General features: G+C 36.8%; 1 protein-coding gene across 2 annotated transcripts in view; it reads left to right on the top strand.

Annotated features, from left to right (window-relative positions):
* The window catches only part of SLC12A1 (solute carrier family 12 member 1), a gene marked incomplete at its 5' end in the record, with an annotated part of 47,520 nt that extends 34,964 nt beyond the window's left edge, over nucleotides 1–12,556 (top strand). For both annotated transcript variants that reach the window (XM_082005435.1, XM_082005434.1), the window contains 7 exons: nucleotides 1,373–1,516; nucleotides 3,386–3,517; nucleotides 3,750–3,861; nucleotides 6,221–6,307; nucleotides 8,547–8,682; nucleotides 10,991–11,058; nucleotides 12,123–12,556. In XM_082005435.1, the coding sequence (XP_081861561.1) occupies nucleotides 1,373–1,516; nucleotides 3,386–3,517; nucleotides 3,750–3,861; nucleotides 6,221–6,307; nucleotides 8,547–8,682; nucleotides 10,991–11,058; nucleotides 12,123–12,258 (815 nt within the window). In that variant the 3' untranslated portion in view covers nucleotides 12,259–12,556. The remainder of the gene's footprint in view (nucleotides 1–1,372; nucleotides 1,517–3,385; nucleotides 3,518–3,749; nucleotides 3,862–6,220; nucleotides 6,308–8,546; nucleotides 8,683–10,990; nucleotides 11,059–12,122) is intronic.

Raw genomic sequence — 12,556 nt, 5'->3', positions numbered from 1 at the left:
AAAAATTCCAAACTAATCATACTTTTTTTCTTCCCCACTGTTGATACTTGGAAGAGATCTGCCTGTCTCTTTGCTTGATGCAAGTCAGAAACTGACTGCTCAAAAGATACCATCGTTAGAACACCAGTGAAATTACAGCAAATACCAACTTTGCATTCTGACAAACTAGCAACTGTTCTCCAAGGGTTAAGACACAAGGAATCTGAAAGAATTAGGAACATGGGGGAATAAAAAGGAAAACCCTTAAATATGCAGAAATGTTTTGAAGCAGATACAAAGTCTCCATAGTGGAAAAAAAAAGATCATTGTATTCTAATAGCAAGTAAATATAATTGTTACAGCATTCTGTTTAATAGAGAAACTGAAATATTAGTTTTGAGTAACCATCAAGTTAGTGACTATCATCATGTCTAATGATCAGAAGCACATGGTTGTCATGGATTCTAAAGTAGAAGAAATTATATTCTTTTCTGTTAGCAATTGAGAATGCCAACAGAGCTAATAATGTCTAGCTAGTGAGGGTTTAGGTTGTTTGTGTGGGTTTTTTTTAAACACAATGTCTTAAATGAATTTACCTCACTCTTAGTTCATGTATTACTTAAATAGAAGTTTTCTTTATGGAAAAAAGCTTCTGCAGGCAAATGCCTGCATCACATTAACTAGTGCCTCACCATAATATATTCCACAACAATATGCGGTACCTTTTACTCAGCAGAAGTCCAATATTGCTAAGATGAAATTGTTCTTTTATAATACTGAATTTACAGAATTGGTCAGCTAAATCTTACATCTTTGCAGCAAATGCTGAAAAAAATTAAATCAGTAAAAATATTTCAGCATAGAAACTGATAGCATATTCAGGATCCTTACATATTTCTGAGACTCTCAAAGTCCAAAGCCATGTGACCTCGTTCTTAGAATAGGAACTCAAGGGCTAGAACTCAGTATCTCAGATTTCTCACTTTAGGAAAAGAGTTTCACTAATGTGTTTTCAAATTTTTGGAGAAAGAAAGCAACCAAACAAATCCAGAAACATAGCTCAGTAAATAGTATCTCATGTAACTATAAAATAGAGTAATACTAAATTTAATCTTGAAAAGGAAATCCAAGAGCAGCTGAGTAGCACGTTAGTACACACCACTGCTATAGGTGTGGGCACCCTAAGTTAGGGCTTCCAGAGGTGAATTCAGCTTCTTCCTCCCTATTGGTTTGCAAGGAAAAAGCATTTTAGAGGAGTTTTTCCTCCCAGCAGCTTTACGTTGTGTAAAAGTACCACTACAGCAATTACATCATTGCCATTATTTCAGTAAGTGATTGAATTTAAAATGGAAAGTGATGTGTTACCAGTTCCCTTACCTTTCCCAATATACAGAGGAATTAGAGAAGCTGGAGCAGGAGAGATTGGCACTGGAAGCTGCCATTAAAGAAAATGATTTTGAAGAAGGAAAAAGTGGCATCTGTGGATTCTTCAAAAAAGCCAGCACACTCAATATCTCAAAACATGAAACAAAAAAGGGTAAGTTCCAAAATGACAACTTCTCCCTGACCCTTCAATGCATCACATTTTCACCAACATGCAAACGGGACCTTGACTCCAAGGCAAAAACCTTCTGAGCCACACAGAAGCCCCTGGAACAGGACCTACCCTGTGCAAACCTATCTTGGTAGCCACAACAATGTAATGCTACACAACTAATTCCACCCCCCACTTTGGTAGATGAGCTTCTCAGCTCAGCTTATGTTGAATTCTATTTGTCAAAAATAGCACATGGTTATTAAAGTTTGAGGAATACAGAACGAGTTGGTTTTTGCTTTGTTGGTTTTTTTAATAGGGTGTTTCCAGTTTTCAATCAGAGGCCTTTTTCTCCTCTTTAAAGAAAACGGGAACATATGCACAATATTCAGGGAATAAACAATCTCACTTTACTCAACATACACACACACACAATACCCAGCTGAAAAACAGGTAAAAATAGCACTACTGCTCTATATTCTAAGCATAATTTCGCAAAAATTCACAAATGAAGGTGGTAAAGTACTGAAAGTACATATACAGCATGCTGTCAAATAACTAATTAACACGTAACTTAAATGTATAGGTGATGAAATCAAAATTACATTTCAAAGATAGTAAAATGATACAGAAATACAGACAGAATTAAAGGTCTCATTTCACAATTGCTAGGCTGTAATGATAATGACCCACCTGAAGCCATGCTTGTATGCAGACAAGTATTTTCAGAATTTTCACCTGCAGAGACTATTACATCTGGCTGTGCATGCAACTCTCACAGGTATCAAGATTTACAGACTGAAAACATAAAATGTCATTATTCTTTACTTGGCAGACTTCAGTTCATTTTGCAGGCTTCAGTAGAATATATTTTTATAACAAATACCACAAGAATGTGCACCCCTGTTTCAACTACCCTTTTCGACTTAGTTCAGAAAGGCATAAAGGAAATACATATTACACACTTTGGCTCTATATATGAGATAGATGATGTTAATAAATATCCCTGACTCTCCATTTTGCTTATACATTCATACTCCCCAGAGTTGTTGTATCTTCCAGCATAGATGCTATAACTGTAGAGGAAAGCAAGTAACTGCTTTAGGACTATCCTGTCCATACTCTAAACCCAAACAAAGCATTTTCAGAACCTAGCAGAACAGAGTAAAACCTCTAAAGGAGCCTGTCTGTTCCATTTAAAATATTGTGCTTTGAAATCATTGAAAAGAGAAGCAGTAATAAAGCCACAGGCTTCAAAAGATGGAATGAGAGAATATATTGTTAGTACACAGGCAAGACTCTACCTTTTAAAGCCAGCCAAGGAAACAGCAAGACTCAAAGTTTATTTTCAATTAACAATGACCCTCTCAAGCATAGGAAAGTTGCCATATATGCTTATGTTTTCTGCCTTCCAGTCTTCACTTCACTTATGCTCTCACTGTACCCTGTTAGCTCTCTTTGTCTACCGTTACTGTGCATTTCAGGGAGCTCTGTATTTTACAACAGATGAGCTTATAAATGATGCAAAATGATGCCATTTACTTATAAAATCTATCAGATATTTCCCAATTGCTTTTTAAGGCCCCAGTGAATTTTAGGTTAACTAAAAATATCCAGAGAACAAATAATCAGATAACCCTTTTCAAGACGTTATAATCTTGTGACAAAGTATTACACAAGCTTTGGTTTCTGTGTGTATTGGTATAGTAAAAGTCCATAGCATCTGTGCTGTAATTTTTTTCAGATTTAAAGCATAGAAATTATGTCAGAAACAGTTCATTTTCCTGAAGCTTTTTCTCTACTTGGCTCCCTAAAGCTACTCATTGCCTCACTTGTCAGAAATCCTTCCACATTTTTTCTTTCTCATTACAGAGAGCACCATTAACACAATACAGTCAATGCATGTGGGTGAATTCAATCAGAAGCTGCTAGAAGCCAGCACTCAATTTAAAAAGAAGCAAGGAAAAGGAACAATTGACATTTGGTGGCTGTTTGATGATGGAGGTAAGGAATTCAAGTAAGAACCGCAGGGAGAGAGATTTCTGTATTACCAAATATAAAAACAGACTTGGGAACTTGCACAAAACTGTTTTCTTTTAAGATTACATAGTCAATTTTCTGTCTGGCTTAAATGTTTTAAGATTAACTTAAGTTCAACACTGCCAAAGTGAAGGATGGAATTTTTACCACACAATGCACTAATTTGATTTTCCTGCAATTTTGTATGTTCTTCCAGGTCTAACAATCCTAATTCCTTACATTCTAACTATCAGGAAGAAGTGGAGAAATTGCAAATTAAGGATCTTCACTGGAGGAAAAGTCAATAGGATTGAAGAAGAAAAACTAGCGTAAATATAACTATATTTGTCTCACTGTTTAAAGGGTTTGAATTGATGCTGAATATAATGCATATACAGCAGGAAGCTGTATATTTCTCAGCACAACTGGTTTGTTGTACTGTGGGCAGCATGAAAAAAAATTATGTACTTGATACAAAAGTGTTGAGCTTATGGCATAGCCCTCAAGGCTCAGTGTAAATGGTGACTACCAAAGGAAACTCACATTCAGCAGTTTTTCCTATTAATAGCTCATATTCCCTTCTCTAAGACTGGTATGCAGTCTGTAATGAGAATATGATTAGTTTTATGGGTTTTACATCAGATTGTCCAGTTAACAATAAGTGAAATTGCACATGAAGCTTCTCATATGCAAATACTATAGACAGATAGCTCACATAAATGTGATTAACCGTGGTAAAATGCAAAGAATTTAAAGAGCAAGTTAATAAACTTTAAGGCCAAGTTGATTTGACTTAACTTCTTAAAAAAAGTCTAGATTTCATAATCATCAGTCACCTTCAAGCAAATGAAAGTTACTAGTATAAACTTATTCTCATCTTCACTCTATATAGGACCTTTCCTTCCAATGCACTTTACACACTAGAAGCACAGCCATTTCACCACCAGCAGAAGCAGGCCCATTTGGCACGAAAGTCAGTAACTGCTCAACAACAAGCAGCAGCACCATGTAGTGAGGTAAAAACAACATATCCAACCAAAACTCCAGTGGAAATCAGGCAAGATGGATGCAAGGACAGGAGTTATAATTTAGCCAGCATCACTAGGATTATAACACAGTGCCTCGGAAAGATGGCTGCCACAGGGATGCTCCCTTAAACTTTTGCTCTCACATAAAGCAAACTTTACTCCACTGTGGTTCTGTCAGTTGTAAGGATTACTCCAAAGTTAACATCCTTCTGTAGAAGAGATTCACAAGTGTTTGTACAACCTGTTCTTATCATTGGGTAAAAAAAGTCTTGTAGCTGCTCAAGGACCTGCAGGGAAGTTTCCTCTGCTCCCTGTCCAGAATCTGCCCAAGCTGGGCTGTTCAGGACTGCAACCGGCTCCTGGATCCAAGCACTCAAGTCACCAAATTTCATTGAGAGGAAGTAGGAAGTTTTGACATCAAACATGGCAGCTCTTCACAGGGGCAGTTCTGGCATCTGTACACACTGCTTTTCCTACAAAAGCCAGAGTGAACAGCATGGTCAGTACAGTTGACAATGACTTAGTTTGTCTCCAAGAACACAATATGTGTATATATTTCTACTTAAACACTAGCTTTCCTCAACAGCATATTCCACCCACCACACACAGAAACCTTCAAAGAGACAAATCTGGAGGCCGGGAGGCTATACCATTCCATAGGTAGATCTAATACAACAACATCCAAGTACAATTTCATCCATTGTATTTCCAATTCAGAAATTAAATTTATCTGGACTTCTGCTAACATGTAATTCCCTAAATATTAAAACCTTTCCACAGAAGTTGAGACTTTGCTCTTTTTGGTGTTCAAAACAAGGATTGCCCCAAGGGACATCAAGATTTAGATAAGCAGTATGTTCTTACTGTATTAAAAAAAGATAAATTCTTAGGTCATAAGCAAATATGTATTTCTATCACGGTTTGCTCCTCTGTTTCAAATTCCAAAGCTTACAGACAAAAAAAAAAGGGAGGGGGGAGGGGGTTACAAGTTCTCCAACAATGCTTCAACCAAAGACAAAACTAACCTAACTAAACCTCTCTAACCTCAGCACAAACACATACAAAACACATACAAGGCTATAAACTACTCCTTCTGCCAATTGGAGCAGAAAAGTATTTTCTTTTATGAAAATATGTAAAGACCACATATGAGTAGATCAATATAAATTGATAAATGAAACAGATACTTTAAGTATTGCACATCAACCTTCTGGACCAAATTTTCACCAATACATACACTACCAGTGTTGTACGTACTGCATGCACAGAATTCTGATAGTAACAGAATAATAGAAGCCTTTAAGTATTGGAGAATTCTGTCCTACTGTATTTTGAATATTTTTCCTTTATAATTGAAGCCTTTGCAAATACTTAAAGTACCATTTCTTTTCCCAAAATGTAAACACCCTTCCCTCTGTCCGCTATTCATTTCCATTTTTTGTGATTTTCACTGATCAGCAGTTAAATGAATTATACTACAGCAATCACATCAACCCAGTTCTGTAATTGGAAACTGAAACACTAAAGCATTTAAAGTAATTTGTCATATAGTTAAAGATAATGAGACAACTGCGTTTGCTATCTTAACTCATTTATGAGTGCTCTTTGATGCAAGGCACTCAAAAATATAGTGATAAAATGTTCTCTGTTTTGTTTTCAGGATGGCTTCACTTCTAAGCAAATTCAGAATAAAATTTGCTGATATTAATATCATTTGTGATATCAATATAAAGCCCAGCAAAGAGAGGTAAGAAGCGTTACCAAAATCCATTATTTAGCAGCAGGCCTCTATCAGAAACTCATTTCTTTTATGTTGAGCATTAAAAAAACCCCAAAACGCACCACAAAGAATAACACTGTCATTTTATTGCAATAATTTTCCAAGTGCCTAGAGCAGGAAAAAGAAAAGAACCTTTTAATAATCACAATTCAAAGGGTCAAAACTATAGGCAGCCTTTTTCTTTATGTTGTAATGATAAAACTTAATTTTAATAAAGACTAATTAGACAGCATACTTATAAGCCACTAAATTTAACAGACATTTTATGATGGCTTTTCATATCTATTTAGGTTGCAATAGCCTTCACTTCATCATATTATTCAGTCAGTCACAGTTCCCTTATAAACTCACCATCTCTGCCAACTCAGCCTTTTGGGTTTTACCATGAATTCATAAACTTAACATTTTTCTGGCCAAACATAAGCATGCTTCTCCTTTCCATGAGGACAATATTATAATACTCCCCTATCACTCAAATATAATGAAGGTTTGATGTTTTTAAAAATTAACTTATCTGCAGAATTAATGCTCTTAGGCAGAGGTTAGGAAGTTGGTAAAACAGCGCTCAGGAAGCGCCACCTCCAATTGTATTAGCTAAAAAAATAAATCTTCAAGTCCTTGCTTTCTAAAATATATCTCTATAGAAATCACCTATTTCTTCTGCTTTATGTAAACAAAGGAATATTGCAGGTTGCTCAGGGAATAACTGAATTCTAACTCAATTCACAATATTGCTCTTGGTGTAAAAGGTCCTCTGAATATGTTCTCACCTTGCTATGCTCTCTTTCATCCTATCCCTTCCTCCACCCTAGATAGTTCCATAGCTATTTCATAGTCAAAGGGCTCCTCTTCTCCACCCAAAGCCTCTCCTCTGAGTTCAAGTGCAACCTCAGGTTAGTCTCTTAATCCTTTTGTATCCCATTTCTCCATACGCACATAACTTCGCAAAAACCGTATTAGATTCATCAGTGTTTCTACACTGCATTGGAGATTTTAACTTAGGAAATGCAATTAAAGAATATAAAGATTTTATTACTAGATACCTAAAGTCACTTATTAGTGTCCTCTTGACCTCAGTTAATATTTTGTAATTATATAAAGAACTGTGCAGAATACTTCCCTTTTTTCCAGTACTATGCAGTGATTTTACATAAATAAAAGCTATCAAAAAGAATACATATGTGATGTTAACACAAAAACCAAACACATTTGCTGCATCAGCACTATCTGAACAGAACAAGTGAACATTGTGCCAGATGCTTGCTAGACCACTGCATCTCTCTCCCAGATGGCATCCCATTTATTTCACTAATAATAAGATTATCACTATTTTACATACTGAAATAGACACTAAGGATGTTGACAAACTCTCTGGCAACTTAGCAACATTAAATGCTGCATGTCATAGCCTTTAAACCATTTCTTGACTCCCTGGCATATAGCAAAGTCCAACCTGTGCCCAGCCTCCCATTTCACTTCACAGTGAGGCCTGTCAGCATAAAGTGCTCATAAGAAAAGACACTCCCTGAGGTCTCTGTGGGATGACAGAAACTTTCGATAAATGGGCAAGCAGGAAGTACAGAATGGATGATAAGCTTCTCCAGATGATGACAGTCAAAAGCTTCAAGAAAAAAATTGACATTTAAAAAGAAAATCTGTGGAAAAGTTGGGAAGTGAGCACAAATCTGAGCCCCCATATGGCAAAAAACCTATAGCATTTCTTTCAGCCCCTTGCTACAGGGTATTTATATCACCTGTTTCTCCATTTCATTAAAACTGTAACAGTAAAACTGTATCAGCCAGGTGATTGCTCCAGATAATGCTAAAACAATAACAAAAGCTGAGTACTTATGAGGAGACCCATATTCATTTCTAACATATACCAATATACTGCAGTTTGGAGTTACTGTAGAACTCATTTCAGTATTTTTGCTACAACCAGGAAAATGCAGAAAATTCTCTGCAACTATAATAGGCCAAATGCAGTGTTTAATGATTCTCAAATAACCTTTTAATTATCCTCAAATAACCCCAACATATTGAAGTGGCACAGATATAACCTGGAGCAGCAAAGAGCAATTATAAAGGTTTTGCATGTTTTTCAGCTACAATTGTAGTCAGTGGGGCCTGCAACACACAGTGTCTATGAAATAAGATAGTGAGTTCATACCCTGCAGCAAGGCCTCCTTCATAATTCGTGTTTCAGCTGGAAATTCTTTGAAGAGATGATTGAACCATATTGCCTCCATGAAAGCTGCAAAGATATAACAACTGCTGAGAAATTAAAGCGAGAGACTCCGTGGAAAATTACAGATGCAGAGCTGGAAGCATTCAAGGAGAAGGTAAAGCCTTGCCTACCTTTTCACATCTGTAGCTTTTCTTACACTCCAGATTTCTGAAGCGATTAGTAAGAAAATGTGAAATATCAGATATGAAATTAGAAACATGACATGTACAAACCTGTATTTGATATTTACAAATTGGATTTATATTGTAAACACTGCAGAGGTGTGTTATTGCATTATTCAGCACCATGTATGACCTTGGCACGTTCACACAGTATTTTCCAGGCTGATGAGAAACTCTGCCCACATCAGAGCCAGCCAGATGAAAACCACCTCTGAACCAGAAGCCACACAGTACTGTGCTGAGCCTGAGCTAACAAGATCTGCCGAGAGGTTTATTAAATAGCTCTACAGTTTTAGAGATTGAACATCTTAAAAAGAGTACAGGTCCAAACATCCACCACTTTGGGAAATTCGGAACCCTACAACTGGCTCTAGGAATTTTCCCAAAGGCAAGATTTAACATGGATTCTCACCTCAATGGCAGAGTGAAGACTAAACCCACCTACAACACAGGAGCTCTCCCGCAGTTCAGAAGCACTCTAAGGCTGATGTTGGCTGATCCACTGGGTGAATTAGAGCCTGGGCTGCTCTTTAATTTTGTTTAAATTTTTAAACAAATTTTTAGCAATGGACCGCCAGGCTTCATCAGGCCAGTGTCGTAAGGATACTGCAAATTCTTCCACCCTTAAGAGACAAGGTCTCCTGTAACTCAGAGAGAATTAATCTAGCAATTTTATTTATGGTTTCTGTTGGATTAACCCGAGTGCGCAGAGAGTTTAGTTATCTCCACTTCATGGTGCTGGTAACTTCCTCAGCGCAGCAAGGATTGTGAGTCTGAGCTCAGAGCCGCTAGAGGTCACAGCCTGAAACATTAACATAAGCTGAAATCAATGGTGATTTAAGATAACACGCTATACTACTGTCTACAGCAGCTGGGAAGCAGACTGACTGCCCACTGTATTACCCTTTTTACAGATTTGATAACCAGCATAAAGTTATGGTAGTCAGCTGTGGGCAGAAAACTTTTTAAGTACTCTCAGCATAAATCACCAAAACTTGGGAGTCAGACTCCTTAGAACACCTCAATATAAAAAAACAACAGGAATATAATCCCAGACATACACACTTTTATGCAAAACCAGTGAGGATACAACAGGAAAAAAATAGATAACTAAGCTTGATCTTGTCTAGGTCACTAACTGAAGAACAAGGAAAAAAACCCATAGGTTGAAAGCAGTCAGTAATATGAAAATGCCAAATCTCTATAAAATAAGAACAGCAACAAAAAGTTTAGCTTATGCACCTGGGAAGACATGCCCCTTATCTTCAGAAGTAAGACAGTTCTGGGAATTTCATGGAGGACATTAGAACGCATTTAAAATTCAAGAGAGAAAAACCTGGCAGCACAGATAAAGTGTGATGTTATAGGATGACTCTCATGAGATAACAACTGGCTAAATTATGAGGATTCTTACTTATATAACGTGTAAAAGAACAGCAAAATTTCTGTAGAGAAGGAAAATTTAAGGTCTGAATGGAGAAAAACCAGCTTTTTACATTCTCCAGGGAAAGACAATAATTTATAAGACCAGTTAAGAGACCAGTTAAGATCTATATCCCATGCTGCAGTCTCCCTGTACACAAACCTCCCCGGTCTCTTGTTCCCTACGACTTGTGTTAAGTTATAAAAAACTTTGAGGGCCTGAGCCTGACCATAAAGTAATCTTGGCTGAATCTCAAAATAACACCCATTCATGCAATCTGTAAAAGTCCATACAAATACATAAAGCAGTTAAGTCTTAGTCCAGACTTCTGGTCTTTTCTTTAATAGGTGAATTTCTGGCAAGGTGCCCGTTTACACACTGACATTCAGCCTGCTGGCATGGCAGCTGGACACTTACAAAACAAATGAATTAATATATTAACCACCATCAAACAATAGCACAAGAGTCTCTGCACAGTTTCCAAACAGCTATACACCATAGCCAAAGAAATACTTAAAAACTATGCCTGAGACAGCTCTGGTACTGTGTCAGTAAAAAAAAAATCCCCATCCACGGGAAATCTTACACAGTGAACAAATCTGGCCCCCAGGTAACTATATTAAGAAAGAAGCATGGCTTAGCCTCACGTTTTTCTATCTCTATCACTCTGGACCACCAAGCAGACCTGGCTTTCAGTCCTGCCAAAGCAGTGCCAGAAAATCTTGTGGGCAATCGGTAATGTAGAAGTCCATGAGGCACCAGAACTGAGGATCACTGACCTAACTGATTTTTCTTTTCCTTGTTTTGTTTTTAATCAGAGTTACCGCCAAGTCCGTCTGAATGAACTCTTACAAGAGCATTCGAGGGCAGCTAACATCATTGTCCTGTGAGTTACAAGATTTTGGTTGTAACTTAGAGAAAAATCTAACGCGTAAAGGCATTCTGGACTAGAGCAACAGAAACACTTGTGTTAATTCATCGAGGGCAAAAATAATCTTTTAAATACCTTTTGAAGGACTTGTATTTGGACTGATGGTTCTCTGACACTCCAATGAGTATGAATCTTTCCTAGCAGTTCTTCATAGCTTAGATCAAAACTCTACTTATGAAAATGTGTCAAAAATGTAATCTTCACATGCAAATCTACATGTTGAGTGTTACACCTGCTTACTCATCTGTAGAAAATACACATTTTCCTTTCTTTTCCCCCAACTAGTAACAACTCAAAATTAGAGAAAGGATTCTTTTGTTTTGCTGTACATGGGGCTGTTAGCCAAGATCTACTTGGAACTATGTGAAACTGAATAAGGATAATGCAATTGCATAAAGAAAAAGAGGCCACCAATAAAATTACAACAACACAAGAAAAAAAAAAAGCCATTTTCAGAATCAATTTTTAGTTAGAGACACATTTTTTATACACAACATCAATAAACTAGTTAGCATTTGCAATGTGCAGGTAACTCTCTTTAGCTCTATTAATTCAGTCTCCAAAAAGGGGATGATCAGGTAATATTCACCATAAACTGATCCATACTTTAAAACTCCCATCTCACAGCCCATCTCACAGTAATTACACATCAGAAAATAAGCTGATGGACTGCAACACTGTGTATGTACTGTATTTTTATCATTTTTAAAAATCATATTATGTGTGGGTTTTATGACCCTAAAAATGCTTCTTTACCAGTTTAAGGTTATAATCACAAGCAGTCCATGTCCAGTATAACTAGCCATGCTAATGGCACTAACCAGGTAAGCAAGAGTTTGGAATATTAAGGCCTAATGGTAGCTTTGTGCTTTATAAGATTAAAACAGTCATGTAGTCTAATTATGAACAGAGTTGTCTATGAACAGTTGATGTTTTCTACTTAATATTTAGTGAGATGCATGTTATCGGGGCTACCCCTGTCTTCATAATGTTAATTTTACTTTTCTTTGTCTAAACAGGAGCCTCCCAGTGGCAAGAAAAGGAGTAGTGTCTGACTACCTGTATATGGCTTGGCTAGAAATTCTCTCCAAGAACCTTCCTCCAATCTTAATGGTCAGGGGCAACCACAAAAATGTACTGACTTTCTATTCTTAGAAACACATCAGTGCCTAGAATATCCCTTGCTTGATTTCAACACCTACATTTTTAATAGTTGTGATTTATTAAAAACAGATATAATAGAGATCTAAAACTTAAATGACAGAATTTTTTTTCAAAAATCCAAAGCAACACAGTGAAGAACTAGACCAAAAAAAAAAAGTGAATGGTCCCTGCTGGTGTTACGCTCCAGTACAGGCAAACAAAGGAAAATCTACTTACTCATATGTACCACATGAGACAGGAAATATTTTGAACAAACAAAGAAATGCCACTGATATCATAAGGTATCGAA

The sequence above is a fragment of the Phaethon aethereus genome (genome assembly GCF_964289735.1).
Source record: "Phaethon aethereus genome assembly, chromosome: 12".
NCBI classification, from domain to species: Eukaryota; Metazoa; Chordata; class Aves; order Phaethontiformes; family Phaethontidae; genus Phaethon; species Phaethon aethereus.
This window is presented reverse-complemented; position numbering and strand designations above follow the sequence as displayed.